At 46.0% G+C, this 19,579-nt stretch overlaps 1 protein-coding gene across 1 annotated transcript in view; it reads right to left on the bottom strand.

Annotated features, from left to right (window-relative positions):
• Positions 1-1,121: 1,121 nt before the first annotated feature.
• LOXHD1 (lipoxygenase homology PLAT domains 1) overlaps positions 1,122-19,579 on the bottom strand; it is a 157,123-nt gene continuing 138,665 nt past the window's right edge. The window contains exons 40-43 of the mRNA XM_074570573.1: positions 8,206-8,376; positions 6,986-7,124; positions 4,617-4,778; positions 1,122-1,866 (exon numbers count right to left, since the gene is read on the bottom strand). Of these exons, the coding sequence (XP_074426674.1) occupies positions 1,386-1,866; positions 4,617-4,778; positions 6,986-7,124; positions 8,206-8,376 (953 nt within the window). The 3' untranslated portion in view covers positions 1,122-1,385. The remainder of the gene's footprint in view (positions 1,867-4,616; positions 4,779-6,985; positions 7,125-8,205; positions 8,377-19,579) is intronic.

Here is a 19,579-nt window from a genome sequence, read left to right as displayed (position 1 = left end):
TGGGACAGTCCTGCCTTATGGCCAGGCACTTCCAGGTCACAGAATCATAGAATGGATTGGGTTGGAAGGGGCTTTAAAGACCATCTAATTCCAACCCCCTGCCATGGGCAGGGACACCTCCCACTAGACCAGGTTGCTCAAAAGCTGTCTTTGTCATGTCCCAGCAGAAGCATTGTCCCCAGCCCAGGGGCTGATGCGGCGGGCGGGCTCAGCGGGTTTAACGCACTCTTGACCTATTTGATTTACATTCACACAAAGTGCTTGTTTAAAACCAGCTTCTGGAAGGGGAACAACCTCTCCTAGGACACAAGTGGGCCAGGAGGAAGGTCTTCTTCTCATGGTGGCTCAGACACCCCCCTTTCTCCTCCTGCTGCTTTGCTCCGTGAGGAGGGAGATGGGGCTCCAGAAGTAATGATTTGTAAACAAGTTTTCTTGTTGGTACCTGTAGAGTTGTGAGTAGCTGGGAAGAGCTCACCTACAGGAGCACTGGCCTCTACTGTGGCCGGGAAATTCCTTCTCCACCACAATCAAAACAGCAATCCATACTAAAAGAAAAAAATTAAAATGAATGGCAGCTGCTCTGAAACAGAGTTGGTGTTCAGGCCATATAGGGTAAGGTTATCCGGCGACAGCGCTGAGTATCATTAGCACAGCTTCCATGCAGTGGAATTATCTGGTAGGTCTTTTGCTCTGGCTGCTGTAACTGTAGATCTCAGCTCTGGGCAGACTTGGATGAATTCAGCCCAAGAGCTGGGTCTGGCTTGGGGAGGGAAAACCCATGGCTGGAAAACAGCCCCCCAGATCCCACCGCGGGAGACCCGTCTGGGTGGATAACAGGTCCTTCCCAGCCTCCCTGCAGAAAGCCCTGCTGCGCCCACAGCTTTCAACATGGTGCCTTCTGGAGGTGGGCGCATCTCTGCACGGACATGCAGTGTTTACAGTCGCCAGAAGTGGGAAAAACTGGGATCTCCAAGCTCAATTTTCCTAAATATATTGGCTCAATTCCCTTGTCATCTTTACTCATCTAAAAGGGGAGCCCGTCAGTGGTGGAGGCCAGCGGGCTTTCCCAGCCCTGGCGAAGAAAGGTGCTGAAAGCAGAAGACAACATCTGAGCTGCTAAAGGATGTTTTATGAATCTGCTGGTTGCGGCTTTTAATCATAAATAAGCGAGAAAGGTATTAATTTATTTCATTCACAATTTTATATGTGCTTTAAAAAAAGCAGCATTGCTTTTACAAAATGTTAACCCAGGAAGCACACCTTGCTACGAAAAATCTCTCAATATAAAAGGCAGCATTTTAAAAAGTAAAATGCAATATAAAACAGTATAATGACAAAAACGCACATACAGAACAGATGGAAGCTCTCCTGCAGCCCTGCCCTCCTCAGTATCTAGGAAAAAGCTCCCTCCAGATTAACCCATCGCCCCGGTTTTCATCCAGCCACTTCCCACAGGGAAATATGGTGGTCACGCCGGTCGCCGAGTTGGTGATCTCCACCCGCTCCACCAGCCAGCCCGGCGCCAGACCGCTGTTGTCATGCTCAATCCGGACTTTTTTTAGCTCCCCCATGTCCAGCGTTTCCAGGTAAAACCTGTTGGTTTTGCCCCTCTCAAAGAGGTTCCTGAACTTCTGCTTCAGCGCCCGCTTTCCCGAGTCCCCGTTCAACCCGAAGATGGTGATGAACACGTTGGCATCGGTCCCTGCGCCCTTTTCAAAGCCTGTGACCACGATGGTCTCGTATTTGACTGGCACCAAGCTCCGGGCTTTGCTGGCAAAGCTCTCGGTGACCTTGGCACACTCGAAGACTTTGTAGTCCCGCCTCTTGTAACGCAGAGGGATTTTCACGTTGCACCTGAAATAATATCTGCCAAAGGAAAATTAGCAGCATGTTAATGGTGTGGACGGCCGTGTTATTGGGTGTGATCAAGGTGTTCAAGGCCAGGTTGGCCGGGGCTTGGAGGAACCCGGTCTAGTGGGAGGTGTTCCTGCCCAGGGCAGAGGGTGGCACTGGATGGTCTTTAAGGTCCCTTCCAACCCAAACCACCCTGTGATTCTATGATTCTAAATGTTATGGACATTGCTTCTAAATTGCCATATATAAATGCTTCAGTCCTTTTCCACGTATGTGCTAGCACTAGAGTTTCTCTCTAGAAAGACAGCCCTGATTGAACATCGCAACTGCAACGGGAAAACCCAACGTCTCTCTAGACAGCCCCAGACACCCTGCTCATGGGAGGGATGGTGTGGGCCACTTGTCACCTCTTTTGCCTGCGCAATGGCATCTCCATTTACACACCCACCGAGGCAGGACCAGCAATCAATCCTGCAGCCAACGCAGCCCAGCGCTGCTGAGTTTAACTGATCTGAGAGCAGGGTCTCATCCCTGCAGCTCTCGAAGGGAGCTCAGCCAATTATCCTCACCGACAGCACAGTAAAGGTTGGGCTAGGAAATAGGGAATAGGAAAGATGGGAGGAGGAGGTTTAAATTTCCCCCTTTCCTCGTCTAGATCAGCCAGCCCATCCTTAGCGGGCAAAAAAAAAAAAAAAAAAAAAAAGCATGGAGCACAGAACTGATAGGTACCAGATGCTGAAAGCCCTTGGCTCGGCAGTGCTGCCTGTGGGGATGCGCAGGGAGCACACAGCACGTCCATAAATTACCACGTACCTGGCAGCCGGCCAGAGGCTGGAGCACTCTGCTTTTAATGATGTATTTCATTTCCAATGATGCAGATCATTTCCAAGCGAGGTTTTTTTTTTCCCCCTCCTCCCTCCCTCCCTCCCTCCCTTCCCCCTTCGCCAAGCTGCAGCAGGTTTTCCTGGAGGGAGCGTAGCTGGATTGCAGCGCGTGTGCGTAAAATAAACACCTGGAGGAAGGGTTTACTGCAGCTCCAGCAGTGTTTCCAACACTTTTGACGTTTTCCGCAGCCAAAGGAAAGCACTTCTTCCCCTGGGAAGAAGCTTTGTAAATGAGAAATGCTGGTGGGAGCAAAATTTTAGTCTCAGGGACAGAAAAACTGCATGAGGGTGGGGTGGAGGGGTTGCCCGACACTACAGTTTTATTTCCTGGGCTACGTAATATCTCATGGTCTGTAGTTATAATGGAGCGTGCCAGTTTTCAAGAGGGGCAAGAACAAAAAAAAGAGGGGCAAGAAGAAAAAAGATGACCTTTCTGGCCCTGGGATTTGCAAGAAAAAGCTCCTAAAAGCGGCCCTTTCACATACTAAGATAAACTATTAAAAGGCAAACAGCCCAGTATAATTCACAACTACTGCTGTAGCAGTCTCATAACTCTTTTAATTTGGTCCTCGGCTAGACTGGGTGGGGTTTTTTGGAATGTTTGGGATCGGGAATACCTGGAGCAAGCGCTTGCTCTCACGGCGCAGTCCGCTCCAGTTGATGGTTTGCAGAGCAAACACCGCTGAGAAGTGCTGCATCTGCAGAGCCGGAGCCCCGCTTCAGTGCAATGACAGGCTTTACCCGTATCTCCTGGCCGCCCTCTTTAATTTAATACAGCTTTAAAAAAGCTGGGGGTTTATGAGAAGACCTCTGGCCCCTTCAAAACATACTACTTGAGCAGTTTCAGAGTGCTCCCAATGAGTTTAGTGCATGGATTTGATTGCACAGCTGGACTTTTAAGGGTTCCAGGCTTTTCCCCACCAGGGGAAAAGAACATGTTTTAGTATGTAATTGACTGAGTTTTCATTCAGCAAATATTATTGTGGCTCTTCTGCTGTCTGATTAATTTGCTAGGAGAGACTCTTAGCTTCTAAAAAAACCCAACCACTTCAAGGATTTCTTCTTAAACACTCAATTGTCTCAGTTGGAACAAACTCTTTATAGTTAAATTCTTTAGCAGCAATGGAAATATCAGAGGGAAGAAAAGAAATCCACAATGAAGTGGTAGATATTTTCTCTCAAGAGGAGTTTATTTTGCAAATGGATGATCTTCTGCGGCTCCTGCCTAGTCCCTGAGCTATCTGCCCCCTGAGTTGTGAACGTCACCCCTTCAAAAGACGGGGCTCAGACCAAAGCCTGTAGGATCTGACGTTCTCAGGGTTTTTCAGACATGTTCATTCTTTAACCATGGCAGATTTCAGTCGTATTCAAACCAGAGTAGCTGAGCTGCATGACCTTTCCAGTGGGCCTTTTGGACCACACCAGAAGGATCTCTCATCCAAACTGGTGTGAAGTGGAGGTTCAGGTTTTGTCTTACTCTCAGCTTTTTTCTCAGAGCTCTTTTTACAAGACTTACCTAAAGGCCAGTGTGTGCAGAGCATCTTACAAACCCCTTAAATTTCAGTCAGTCTAAGTATTTTCCACAAGCGGAGGCATTAATTTGTCATAGCTGCAAGACTGACCCAAGCCAACTTGTTTATAAACTTATTGGCACATGCAAATTCCCTCTCTAACAACTCAGAAATCGCACAGGCGGGTCAGGCTGGGGTGTTCTGTACCCAACACACAGCTTGGCCTTAGCTTTCAGAAAGGGAATAAGATTTGGTAAGCCTTTCCACTATTGCTTAAGTCTGAAGTGCTTCAGGAGGACGCATGCAGAGCTGCTCAGCTTCCCCATGCCCTCCTGGAGCAGCTCCTTGCAGATGTGAAGGCACTTACTTGTTACAAAGCTCCATCTCCGTCACAATAATCTCTTGGACGTGCCAGAAGACATCAGCTTTTGCAGATGACTTCTTCCCATCTTTTGGGCAGTGACCAACACAGATGGCTGCAATATCACCAACGTTCTTTGAAGTAAACTGAAAAGTGTCTGTTGCTCCCCTACAGGAAAGAGGGAGCAGTTTCAGTTAGTACCTTGAAGGCTGGCAGTGACTTGTCTCCTACGGACATTAACTAACTTGCACATAGCCACGGAAGATAGAAGATAAGCCTTCATTTAAAGTCATTTGATTTAACCTACAATCATTCAACACAAAGTATAATTTCCATATTTAAATTTAGTATTTTCTCTGATTAAGGGTGACATTAAATTGTTGCCACTAGGACTTTCCAGGATAAACTTGAGCTGTTCCACACACAAAATCAATTTGCCTCATTATAGATAAAGCTAAAGAATGACTAATTTCCCCTCTGGCACTTACTCATTCATCCTTGACAGATACCGTATCTGTTACACATCTACCCACCATAGCTGTTTTAAATTTGCTAGTTCAGCCACCCTTCCTGAAGCTCAGCTTGGAAACAGTTTAGAGAAACAATAGGCCTCTGCCAAACCCTTGTCTGACTCCCTGTCATGTCCCCCGCGTATCTGTTAGGTTTGTCTCCTCGGACTGGTCCTTGTTCCAACCTGCCTCCAAGGATGGGCTGTGAGTGATGCTTTGGAGAGTGGTGTCTTTAACTCCACTGTAGACACCATCAGCTGAAGGTGAGGAGGAAGCTCCCCCCGATCGCTCATGAAATCTCAGCCATTCATACTAGAGTCTACATCAGCTGTCATTTCACCTTCCTTTACAGAGCCGCAAGAAAAACCTTTCCTCCCTGCAAAGCAGCAGAACATCAGCAGTGTCCACGACTTTGAAGAGGTTCCTGTCTCCTAAGGACGTGCTGTGTCCTTAAACAAAGTGGAAAACCCATCTCACATCCGGAGCACTTTGGTCCCGCATGAGAGAAGGAATCACCCCCACATTACATGGATGCGCCTCCAGCTCGTCTGCGCACGAGGCTGATATTCAGCTTTTCCCTCACGCGACAGTGATCTTTCAGCCTTACCCCCCGCCAAGATTCATCTGGAAAGTCAAATCTGAGCAGCTCTGACAACATTTAGCCTCCAACTATTTTTACTTTCTCTCTGATTCCCACTGCCAGTGAGATGCTGTAAAAGGAACTAAAAACACCTCCAGCTTCCTTCTGCTCCTCCCAGCTCAAAAATACACAGCCTCCCCAGGGGCTCGCCAGGAGCCCATTTGTATTTACTAATAGAAAAGGACACAAACACACACACATGCATCATCTACATTTCCTTTTACCAAATGCCTTTTTCTTATAATTTTTAAACCTGCTTTGTGTCTGCCCAGCAGAAACTAATTTTACATCTTCCTTTTGAAGTTCAACAAGACCTCACAAAGTTCAACACGACCAAGTGCAAGGTCCTCCATCTGGGAGGGGCAATCCCAAGCACCGATATGGGCTGGGCAGTGACTGGCTTGAGAGCAGCCCTGAAGAAAAGGACTTGGGGGTGCTGGTGGACGAGAGGCTCAACATGAGCCATCAGTGTGCACTAGCAGCCCAGAAAGCCAATCATATCCTCGGCTGCATCAGGAGAAGCGTGGCCAGCAGGTCGAGGGAGGTGATTCTCCCCCTCTACTCCACTCTCGTGAGACACCACCTGGAGTACTGCATCCAGTTCTGGAGCCCCTACTACAAGAGAGATATGGAGGTGCTGGAACGTGTCCAGAGAAGGGCCACGAGGATGATCAGAGGGCTGGAGCACCTCTCCTATGAGGACAGACTGAGAGAGTTGGGGTTGTTCAGTCTGGAGAAAAGAAGGCTCCGAGGACACCTTCTAGTGGCCTACCAGGATCTTAAGGGGGCCTACAAAAAAGATGGTGAGAGACTTTTTAGGATGTCAGATAATGGTAGAACTAGAGGGAATGGATCAAAACTAGAGACGGGTCGATTCAGACTGGACGTTAGGAAGAAGTTCTTCCCCATGAGGGTGGTGAGACACTGGAACAGGATGCCCAGAGAGGTGGTGGAAGCCCCATCCCTGGAAGTTTTTAAGGCCAGGCTGGATGGGGCTTTGAGCAACCTGATCTAGGGGGAGGTGTCCCTGGCCATGGCAGGGGGGTTGGAACTAGGTGATCTTTAAGGTCCCTTCCAACCCTGACAATTCTATGATTCTATGATTCTTTTACTCCAGGTGAGAAGCCATTACGCAACTCTGTAGACCATCCTGAAGAAGAGGTGGCGTTTGTGGAAGACACACCACTGGTGGGGAGTCCCTCTAGCTCACCATGCAGTCCCACTACCTTTCAAATCTCCTTTTCTTGGAGGAGTTTTCCATAAGGAATTCTTTCGAGCGGCCCATCTTTCCTTCTAAGATGATCCAGATGTTTTCCTTTGTTTCTGCATCCTCTCTGTCGCTTGTTACTGTGACAATCTCATAGGCTTTAAAGCATAATTAACACACACGTTAAACAGAAAAGGAAGAGCAGATGGCCAGAAAAATTTCTTAATTTGGCTGTCACTTTGCTTAAAAACTCTCCTCCTAATATTTATCACAGCACACAAGAAAGCATTTGCAAAATAAGGACGGAACCACACTGATATCTGTGGGACTTTTGATTTCTACGTGCTGTGGATTTCACGCAGGGATAGAGTACATGAAAAATATGAGTCCTGCTCAATCAGCTAGCAGGAGTAGATGGAGCTGCTCTTGAACAAGCAGTGTCCAGCTCCCTGCTGTGCTAGGCATCCCCTTTTTAACACAGCCCAAATCCCACGGTTTTTGTGCCACCATTCCTAACAGGAATAGTGAGGGTATCCATGTACCCCTCAGGATGTGCTCAGATGCTATGGTGGCATGTAAATACATAAAATATTAACTGAAAGGTTGTTTTTTTGCAGGGGCAGAGTGAAATCACACTGAAGTATTGTGATTATTGACTCTCCAGGACTCTCCTGAAGAAGTTCACCATGGTGCAGGAATTCTGGAGATGCGCTTTGCATATCATCAGTGCAGTTAAATAACTCCTGCTCACCTCATTAGACACCAGTGTAATTACCTTGGACTCGGTGGAATTACCCAGAGCAGGCCCAGGGCTATGGGGTGTTAAGCTTGGCCGTCGTGGTCAGCTGGGATACTTGAGCTAGTAGCCCAGAACATGTTAAGGAGGAAGCTGGAGCAACATTACTTTGAAAGCTTTAAGGACTGAACTTATTTTCCACCTCAAAGACTCAAGCCCATTATTTCTAATGAGACCATAACCACGTGTCCTTATGGCTCACTGTTGGATTGAACCGCTGCAGATGGGCCCCTCTTAAGTTTCAACCCCAAATGAGATTTTTTGCTTCCTCATAAATCCTGATTTGTTTCTTTCTTATCACAGCATTGCACTTTTGAACTAAGGAGAATCTTAAGTAATTCAACCCTTAAAGCCTGCAAATACAAACACCAATTGCTGGGGAACCCTTAGTGGAGCAGTGTGTCAACTCTAAACTCTAAACTCTTAGTCAACTCTAAACTTACCAGTCCGTTCCTTCAGTTCCAGGATGTCATTATTAGCACAAGCCAGTTCCCTTATGAGCTGCCCATCGTCTTCACCTTTAGCCAACCAGCGATCGCACTGGAAACGAAATGTCTTGTCCATGGCGGAGTCTGTAACGTCAATATATTCCAAGTGCCAACCTGGTGCGATTCCTAGTAAAACAACCAAACAAAAAATATTTTGATATTTACACATAGCTTGGGTAAGAAGGTGAGACACCTCCCCTCAGGAGCACCCGGCTGGTGCTAGAAAATATATGCTTCAGATAATGTCACCAGTGAACATGATGTTGTTCTGATACCAAAAGCAATGATGACCTGCTAAAGACCATAATCTGATCCCTCTTCTAGAGTCAGGCCATGCTTTTCAGGGACTCGCTGGCTTTTGACCAGATATAAGGAAGTTGGAGCGTGGTCCCAGATAAGCCAGATTTCAAGCTCTCTGGGCAAGGGGCCACCTCTTGTCCTTGCCCAGCACTTCACGCAAAATGGGGCTGCTGCAATACCAGTAACAGCAGCAGTGCGCAGGGAGAGATGGGTCTGGAGTGCCCCCTCTCAACACACCAACGCAGGGACCGTCCCAGACAAGCACTGGGCTTAGGGACAACAAACCCTTGTTATTAAACAAGACACAGCCGTGTATGCATGGTTTGTGGGTGTCCATCTTGGGAGTGCTAGTGGACGACCAGCTGTGGGGTTTAATGTCTTTCTCTATGGCCCCCCAAACCCTTCATATTTGGATTTGAAGGTCAGAAGGTACATTGCAACTTGCTCTTTTGACCCTGCCAGCAAGGAAATTACCTATGTTAGCCTGATCTTGCCAAGCAACCACAGTGAATTCACTAATGCTGCAACTGGCCATGAACGCAGGACAGACTAAAGGATGGATGCTCTGTCAGGGACCACCAAATCACCTAACTTATGTCTTTGACCCTTCTGAGGAGTCATAGCTTCCTTATAGTTTTCTACTTCCTTTCTTTTTTTTTATTTTCCCCAGTGGAAAAACAACTTGAAAATGAAGAAAACGGCATTTGGGAACATTTTCCTGATCTCTGTTGAAATAGAAGAAGCCCTTGTTGAGCTTGGGTGGGCAGAAGGTTCTGGCAGTTCTACTTACAAGTGCTCTTATTAGTCAAACAGAGAAAGGTTGTGTTCATGATGAGAGATCTCTGCTGACTTATTTAGATCCCAGAGACACTAAACAGCTCTTGCGCTTCCAAGAATTCACTGCCATGTGCTTACTTCCTTAGTTTGCAAATATTAATCTTCTTTAGCCCTGAAAAGAAAATGATGGCACCTTTTCGAGTTATGTCAACGAGTCACCCTGCTCCTGTGGACTGCGATCCCTCCACACCATGTGTTGGTAGCTCTCTAACAGCCTCACAGCCATTCTTGTTTTGTACTTTGGCTTCCTGAACCTTCTTCAGGCTAGGAAATCACCTGCTACAAAGCACAGACCTCAACCAAAGACACCACTTGCCCCTTAAATTCCAATTTAGGGGTCACAGAACTGCAAAATCGTTGTGGCTGAAAGACACCTCTGGAGACCTCCTAGTCCAACCCCCTGCTTAGAACAAGGTCAGCTAAAGCAGGTTTCTCAGGGCTGTGACCACTCAGGTTTTGATTATCTCCAAGGATGGACACTCCACAACTTCTCTTGGTAACCTGTGCCAGTGTTTGATTATCTGTGCAGAGAAAAAAGCTTATTTCTTGGGTTTAAATGTAATTTCCTGTATTTCAATTTGTGCCCATTGCCTCTTGTCTTATCACTGGGCACTGCTGAGGAGAGTCCGGCTCCATCTTCTTTATTCCCCCCATCAGATACTTGTACACATCAAGAAAATCCCCCTGAGCGTTGTCTTCTCCAAGGTGAACAGTCACAGCTCTCTCAGCCACTCCTCATACAACAGATGCTCCAATTCATTAGCCATCTTTGAGGCCCTTCTCCAGTACGTTCGTGTCTCTCTTGAACTGGGAGGACAGTGCCATGTGCCAGTGACAAGACCTGTGCAGGACCCAGGCAGGGGAGTTGGATGCACCACCCAAACATGTAAGACCTTCTCCAGGCTCCAGCAGCATAAGAAGGGTATGAAGGGGTTTTGGGCATGAGCTGGTGTGCCATGCCCTCATAGATCCTCACCAGTTTATTGCCTCCTGGGCAGATCTTATCAAGTTCCTCAGGCTCCCACCACTCTCTAACTGGGGCAACTCGCTCTTCGGTGCTGTTTGGAAATTTATTCTAAACATGTTGTCAGTGTCAGCCGTTAATCTTTTTGGCAGGCTCATTTCCATTTAAGTTCAATGAACGTCTCTGCAGCATATTCAGGGGGCTGCTCCGCTTCCGTCAAAACTTTAGTTAAAAAAGTACAGGATGAAAGAAAGAAAACTTCCCATCCTTCTCCAGTGAGAGTGACCAATGTCTGCAGACCAGGATAGAATAAACTGGTGATCTTAGTCCTGTTGACAGCAGTGAACAGCATGACTGGGACAGGATCAGAGCTAAGCGGTGGTATGAGGAGAGAAACTGAGTGAGACGCAGCCTCACTCCCTCTTCTCCTCCCTCTTTTCTGGCCTGGTCCCACCAGCCGCTCACCAGGAGAGCTGCTGCAAAAAATCTGCTTTTTCATTACAGGGAGAGATGGGCCAGGGCTGACTTTCCAGCACGTGTTGGAGTTGAAGGCCAAGCAAGCACAAATTGCAGCTTTTCCTGGTGTTTCCTGCAAAAGGTGCATTTATCAGCTCTGGGCTATTTAAAGACCAAGCTCTGGGCTCTGTCAGGGGCTCAACACAGGAATGCAAATACCAACAGGGTGTCCCTTTACAGCACAAGGGTACCTGAAATCAAGGAGATGGCTGGTCGCTCTTAAAAAAGCATTGCTACAGCCTCAAAGCATCCTCCTGCCTGCTTTAAGGAAAAAAATAGTTCTCCTCCCCCTCACTAGAATCGGTCTATCCTTTTTCCTGTTTTTCTTCATGATGATTAGCAATTTAAACTAGACTGGGAATCCTGGAAGCTGTAGGAGTATCCTCTATTGCTTTTCATTTCTCGAGGTAAATGATTCACCCCAGGTGAACGGTTATGTGCAGAGCAGCACATCTTCCTGCCCTGTCCATGCCCCCCAGTGCCAGGAGTGGTGTCACACCAAGGCTTTCACTGCCACAGCATTAAACTCTCTGTAAAAGCTGATATGGAATGATTGATGGATGAAACGGACGATGGATGGATGGATGGATGGATGGATGGATGGATGGATGGATGGATGGCATGGAAGGATTGGTTTGGGGCTGAAGAAAGACAAAGTATTGGTTTTCTCTTGTTTCAGTTTGGGAAAAGATATATTTAATATCTTTTTGCATTGATCTAGACAAAAGCACAAAGCCCAGTTATGCACAGAGCCTAAATGTGAGACTTTCCCTCCACTGAGCTGGCTTTGTGTGCCATGGGGGCCCATCAGCGGATGGAGAAAGAAGAAACTGTGTTTGCAGAATCCCTTTTCAGGTCATGAAATCCTGGTTTCGGGATATTACCCTGTTTCCACCTTCTGTTCCTGTGCAGCTTTTTCAGAGCAATGGTCTCAGAGATGTTACAGCACCTAAGAAACATCAGGAAAGGAAACTACATCCCATACAGATGTAACACCAGAGTCATCAAATCCTCAGCACAAGACAGTTTATGGAGTGGACATCAGTGAAGGAAGAGGAATCACAGAAGTGGTGGGGATGTAGCAGGGTGGAAGGACTTTCCTAGGTCCTGTCCACTGCTCATGGAACCTGGCCATGCTGGAGGATCTCTGCAGGGATGGCTCACCAGCCTTTTCCCTGGATGCTGTTGGATGGTGGACCCTGGTCCACTGTGAAAGCCACAGCTGCTCCATCATTTAACTTTCATTGCCTGCCGAAGAGCCAGAGCAGATCTGTCTGTATGTCTGGCACCCTGACCAACAGCACCAGGAGAACAAGGGCTTAGGCACAAATCAGCTACACAAATGCCTTGGAGGGCATCATGGGCTTTCCTGCAGTGTAGTGTACAAACCAGGACCACTACATTTGTCTCCGTTACTCTTTTGGGGCAGAAGGGAAGAAATAGCGCATATCATAGAATCATAGAATGGTTTGGGTTGGAAAGGACCTTAAAGATCATCTCGTTCCAACCCCCCTGCCATGGGCAGGATATCTGAGCCGTCCTTGCTTGATTATGCAGGTCTCTGTCTTCAAAATGGTTTGCCCGCCACTGTGCCTTTGTGGAAGATCCCTTATCACCATAACAAGTGTTCAACGTTTGTAACAAAAGGTACTTCGCTCCGGGCCTGGTTTGCTGCCACTGAAATCCCCATAAGCAAACCTGCCCTAATAAAACCCGTGGCTGTGCCATGTAGGCTCCTTAATGGTCCGCAGCTGGAAGTGACATTTTCAATAGCGTGCAAAACATTTCAAATGTAATTAGAGGAGAAGAGCTTTGGGGAAAACAGAATCACTTTGCTTGCTTGACTCTGGCAGTTGTATAATTTAGTGTCGTGTAGGGAAATGTATTCTCTTCCCCAAGTGTCCTTATCCAAAAGAGCAGTTATTTATCCCATTTATCCTCTTTTCCAAAAGGGCTGAAGCTGACAACTGGGTGATGCTGGGCGAGGACCCTCTATGTCTGTCTGCAAGGTCTTCATAGGATCATTTTCCCCTTTTCCCAGGCGATGCTAAAAGTCTGTGCTTTCCTGACATTGGGCAGACAGGTTGGAGTGTAAGCTCCTTGTCATGTATCTCTGCAGTGATTAGCACAATCGAGTCTGACTTCAGAAGCGGTAGATGTGACACAGATAATGAAGTTACTGCTTCATTTAACTAAAACCCCAATCTGCAGCACAAAAATTTCCCTTAGCCCCTCTTGGGAACAGCCACCGCTTGCCCCAGCCTATATTCACCCCTAAAATATTAAGCCGTTCTGACACATGTGGAAACGTGGGAGGATGGGAGAAAAAGAACGAGAACGAACCGAGTCTGGTGGGTTCTCAACTCACCCACCGGGCACCTGGTCACTGGCCTTGGTCTAGTGAATATTAGCTGTTCCTTGCAAAGCGAGAGCTGGTGGGATCCAATCCCTGCTGGCAGAACCACACCCAGGCTTGGATGAGCACACGTCCATGGAAGTTTAAACCGTCTCCACTCTCCAGCCATATTAATCGATTTTCCTTTCTACCCCTTGTCTATCTGCAGCAGATCTTTGGTTTGGTTTTGAAAACGGTTGATGCCTGATCAGGGATAACAGTGGTCATTACTGGTGCTTATGTTCCCACGGGAATAAAAGAAGAATCCCGCTCAGGCCATTGACTGCTGAGGGGCCAGTGAAGAATTGCTGCTGCCCAGCCATTCACAACCATCACCCAGCGCTGATCAGCACCCTAATTGCATATTTATTTTTTTTCTTATCATGTTTTCTGAAACATAAAGTAATGACCATTGCAAAGACAGTTCATCAGCCTTGTGTCTTCTGACATTACTTATCCCCTGCCTGGTTAGACTATCATCCATCCCTAAACCCCACCGCATGAGACATCACCCAGAAAGTGGTGGGAGTTTTGATAGCAGCTTCAGATTGCTAGAAACGGAGCGTTAATTGTGAGGTGTTAAAATTGTAGCATCTAGCTTTGCATCAGTACATCTCAAAACACTTTAAGAAGGTGAATAATTTTTATCCCTAATTTACATAATTGAAAATGAGGTACGGGGATGTGATTTACGCAAGGTCATTCAGCAAGCCAGTGGCAGAATAAAAATAGATCCATTTTGTATATCTCTCCTTTAGGATCATGTTAGTTCACACCGCGACCTTTCTCATCAGAGCAGACAGGCAATGCAAAACCTCTCACAACCTTTGACAAAGGAAAAGCTTAGCACTTGGGACAGTTTTAGAAAAAGGGTCCCCTGCCCCACCCCCCCACCCCCTCCGTTGGCTATGCAACTTGCTCAGTCCAGGATTTGACTCGGATCAAAACCACCCCTAAATTACTCTCAGACAAAAAACCCCACTCCCATATCTTACAGATATACTACTCCTGTGCAAAACCACTTCACAGCTCAGAGTGAAGCTATAGCAGTTTCTCAGATGATATTCTTGCGATTGAAGCACATTTTGTGTTTTAGTGAGGCACACTTCATGCAAAAGCATTTAACAAGGGTGCAGGATAATTTGTCCCCAAGAGGAGCAAAAGAGGCTTGTAGAAAAGAGAAGCTTTTACGGAATCAATAATTATACAGCTACATCTGGCCTTTTGGGCTCTTTCTACTCTGTAATGAAGGGTCTGCAGTTACAGGAGATTGGGAGGAAATGAACGACCTGCGCAACGTAAACACTCAAGTCTTCACCTTCTCTCCAAGTCTGATGTTTTGTTTGCTTACATCTTTTCTTTTTTCTACTTTATGTCAGCTCTGGACTGTGAGATCTTTGCTGCGTCTTCTGATTGTGCTGTAATGCCTGTAGCTCATCTTTGTGATAGGACGCGTGAAACAGGATGATACCATGGATACTAATTTGTTTTTTATCATAAATCTGTGAAGGTAGCGTAAGTGTTTCTTCCTGGCTCTTCTGCTATTCTCATTATGGAGTTGTTTTCCAAAACCAATAGTTGGCTTCTATTGCTCATCCTGGAGGGTTGTTACCCATGTTGGCTCTTTTAATGCTGTATTTAGTGCTTTACACAAAGTGAAGATACTTGGAACAGATTGTGATGCTTATCACCTGCAACAGACCCCATAAGTCAACTGCTCAGACTGAGGTCGCTTGGCTTGTTCAGTTTAGAGAAGAGAAGGTGCCCTCATCGCAGTCTACAACTTCCTCACCAGGGGCAGTGGAGGGGAGGATGCTGATCTCCTCTCTCTGGTGACCAGCTGTAGGACATGAGGAAACGGAATGAAGCTGCGTTAGGGGAAGTACATATTGGACATTAGGAAAAGGTTCTTCACTGAGACGGTGGTCAGTCACTGGAACAAGCTTCCCCAGGGAAGCGGTCATGGCACCAAGCCTGTCAGAGTTCAAGAGGCATCTGGACAATGCTCTTAGTTGTATGGTTTAGTTTTATGTAGTCCTGAGAGGTGCAAGGGAGTTGGACTCAATGATCCTTATGGGTTCCTTCCAACTCAAGATATTCTGTGATTCTATGACTCTGTAACTGTTGAGCATAAGGAAGAAACCTGCCATTGAAGAGAGAGGAAAATGCATGGCATGTGAGGAGGGCTCTGCAGGCTGGTGCTGGGATCTCCTGAGGGCCTGAAGCCAGATTTGGGCAATCTGAAGGACTAAGGAGCCACGGTGCAGTTGCTGGCATGCTACACCGGTCTGCAGCTTGCATGCCCATTTGTGCTTTATCTAAGGTGTTGACTTCAGTCCACCCAGAAAGATGCAGGAGTTGACGTTGTCTTCCTCTGTACTGAGCCACCAACAAAAACAGGGGGGATGATGGACTCTCCTCTCCTTGGTCAGTTTTACACATCTATTTCTCTTTCTCTCACTTTTTATTTAAAGCAGAAACTATTCAACAAACCTGCCCCACGGATCAACAGAGTTTATGAGGCAACAGTCAAGTGCAGAGAAGAGGGCTTAGAAAAGCCCTTCTCAAGTCTGATAGGTGAACAAATCCTTACAAAGGGCTAAAATGGCAGATCTTTAGGGTTTTTTAACAATTTATGGCCTACAAGTGCCCAAAAGGCTGGAATCATGCCTGCGACTTGCAGAAACATATCTCTGGAAAAGCTGTGTGCTGCAAGTTCAAGGCTTGTGCAATTTAAGATCTGATCTAAGATATTGCTCCTTAAAAAGGTAGTTCATTCAGAGAAAGGAAAGGAAAAACAAGGGTATAGTAAAGTTTTTGACTTGGGTCCGGATCAAGAAAGAGGAATAAAATACTTTCTCCACTGGAAGAGCCACCCATAAGGAGTCAGTGGGGCAGTTAGGCTACTTAAAACTCAATTAGACAATGTCATAGCAGTTGGTGTAATTGAGAGAAGGGCCCTAATGAGGCAACGAAGAAGTTGGGCTGAATAACCTTGTTATTTACTTCTGTCTTTGCTCCTATAATAACACAGAGAAGTCTAGTTTATCCATAATTAGACTCTTCCTGGCTCCCTTCGGCTGATGGCAACTGAGATAATCAAGAATCTGAAATTAATGACTTTAGAAAGATTGCTTATCATCCGGGTTCAAATCTACTCAGGCAGACGAGGGAGCTAAATCCAGATTTCCCATATCTCCTTGTTGCAAGGAGAAAAAGGCAACTACAATTAAAAAAAAAAAAAAAAGGAAAAAAAAGCTTTCTCTAGGTAAATAATTCCATTACTGAGATACTGAGAAACTTTAAGCCATTCTTCCAGAATGGTGATTTAGTCCTTAAACCGGAGAAAAAAATTGAGGCCTATATTTAGAAAGCCAGCATTTCTACAGACCTACAGATACTGATCTTGCATAAATGTAGAAGTAAATGAACTGAGATATGAGAAAATACATAGTGCCTATCTTAGATGAGGACCTGGGGAGTCTGGAAATGATTAAATTTGCTCAGGGAGTCTAAATATATTAGGTCGAAGATCAGTATCTCAAAGTAAACAGGGACAAGATAAAAAGGCATGCGGCAAAACTTAAAACTAAATTTCATTCACAGCAATTCATTGTTACCAGACTCTTGCTGGTGAGCTCTAAACATCTGAAATATCACGAACAAGTTCCTTGAAATCGCAGTTGCGTAGTCTTTAAACTGCCTGTTTTCAAATGAGCACCGACTTCCTCCATAATCAATTTTACTGAAGTCAGAGGAATTAAATGGGGGCTTCATTCCTCCTTTATACCTCATACAGAGATGCCACTCAGCAATTTTTGTGGGGAAAATGTCATTTAAAAGCACTAAAGTGGGACTATAAAACTGACATGCTTTTCCAGAGGAGGCAAATGCCGCGTGTTTGCAATTTAAAGACCTTCTGACAGTCTTTGCCATTGCAATTACTGCCTCTTCAACTCTGAACACCCCACTGCAGTCACATTTCAGTGAAAGGATAAACAAAAGTGGGATGTGAACTGGGAGCGATCCACCAGCAGCAAAACTTCACCGACGGGGATGGATGCTGAGCTGGGCTTCACGGCAAGTTGCCACCTGGGGCAAGCCATTTAAATGCATTTTATCCTGAAACAGGGGTGGGTTCGTTGACTTCTTGCTAGGACCAGGTGATGTCTGAATGGAAAGGAAGCCCTGCGATGGCTAGTAGTTCCCTTAACTAGCCCATAGGTGCTAAAAGCACCTAATGTGAGTCAAAACAGGCTGATGCCGTCATTGAGGCTACTTATTAAGAAAATTAGGAAGAGAACATCAACCATGTTCCAAGAATTCAAGTGAGGAGCAATGGGGTAGGCCAGTGTGAGGTAGAGTCTTCCACAGACCATTGGCAGAGAACCATTTAGTCCAAAAAAGAAAAAAAAACTAAGGAAAGAACGATCAACATCTGGTGCCCCAAAGTAACGGTAAATACAAGCACATTTTTATTTAATACCCAAAGTCCCCCAAGCATCTGACAAAAACCATGCACGACCCTTGACCCCTGACCCCACTACTCCTTTCCAAAAAATAGAGCCAGGAATTTCTAACCAGTGGCACAGCCAATTTATATAAATTATATAGAGAGCGCAGGCATATATGCAAAGGCTAGCTATAGCCTGGGATCCCAGCAGTAATAAATACTCTACCCACCCAACAAACTGTCAGGCTGCATTGTGTGAAGTTTGAGATAGGATATGCCTTTCACATGACTAATGCAAGAACAATGAAGACAACATATGTTATGATTTAAACTGCAGTTGTCCTTCCTTCTGGGGGGAAAACCAAGTACATTTTTGCTGAACAAAACCTGAGCACGTTGTTTGTCCAAGGCTTAACCCTGCAGTCAGCTAGGTCTGGCAAAAGCCCTATTATTTATACATGGAAACCAGTGATATTCAGGAAATAAGGAAAGAGAATATGAGGTTGCAATGTGTATGTATATTCATAAATAGGAAGTACTTTTTCAGGTTCTGGGCACATGGTTTACTATTTTAGATGACTTGTGGTAGCTATCTGTGTACATGCTCTTAGCCCCCAGCAAATTTAAACTAATTGAGCCTTTTTTACTGCTTAGCCTAAGGCTAAACTCTGTTCCTTCCCTTTGCCACTAACCAAGAGCATGCAGACAGCAATTACCATAACTCAGTTGCAACGCGGTAACTCCCCAACCTGTATCAACAACATCATCAGTGGCACGGAGAAGGTGAACCAGGATCACTTGTGCAAGAAGGAAAAGGCCGCAAAACCACCTAGATTAACAGGGTTCTCTTGCCATGCACCAATGAGCAGACCCATGGGACTCATTGCCACAGGATGCCGTGGGTGCTAAATGTCTCCTGGAGAGTTTGGACCAGCACTTGAATGAGAAAATTCACTGCGAATTACTTAACGGGCAAAAATTATACCCAGTTCAGGAGATGCCCCGAGCAAGATACCCATAGCAAGATGCAGAGGATTGGGGAAGGATTACACACGCCTGCTCAGTTCCTCCTCTCCCTCGGGCACCCAACGATGCTGCTGTTGGAAACAGCTGCTGGGCTGGACAGACCCTCGGTCTGACCCAGTTCTCATCATCCTACATCCCAGCCTGTTCACGTGCCTGAACCCTAAGGATCAGCTCCGATCTGGTGGGTGGTTTTCGTTCTGTTAGCATGACCGGGGAGCCACAATGCCCCTTGAGGAGAATGTTCTTTTCATAGAGGTTTTAGCTGGATATATATTTGAAAACAAATCTGCAAGTCCACGTTGATTTCTTGCTGCTCTCAGAAGGACACCTGAACCACCCTTCTAACTGCAGAGATGCCTGTTTGCTGAGCTAAAGCTTTAGTGGGTATTTTGATAGCCCTTTCCATTTTGGCATCTACACGGCAGATTCAAAGAATAAGTGTTTTGGCAACTAAAATCAGGTAAAAGCAGCTCCCTTACCGCATTCAGCACTGGCTATATAACACGATATTACAGAGGTTAATCAACTAAATTGTCCTGTGTTGTACAAGCGATAAATACAAGCCCAAAGCTTGCAGTGGCTGGGAATAAACAATCATGTTAGGTGGATGGTTGCATTTCCCATATTTCACAACAGGCAGAGGCTACAGTAAGATTTCTTTTGTTTTCTTTAAAAATAAAAATAAGAAGGCAAACTTCCAGTGGGAGAGTCTGACCCAGAGGTAGAGTCTTTCATTAATATTGCATGAGATGCAGCCTTCCCCAGCTGCCACAACTGGGAGAAATCAAGATGACGAAGGCCAGGACGTGTCCACGCTGACATATAACGCCAGCTCAGC

The sequence above is a fragment of the Larus michahellis genome, chromosome Z, assembly GCF_964199755.1.
Source record: "Larus michahellis chromosome Z, bLarMic1.1, whole genome shotgun sequence".
NCBI lineage: Eukaryota > Metazoa > Chordata > Aves > Charadriiformes > Laridae > Larus > Larus michahellis.
This window is presented reverse-complemented; position numbering and strand designations above follow the sequence as displayed.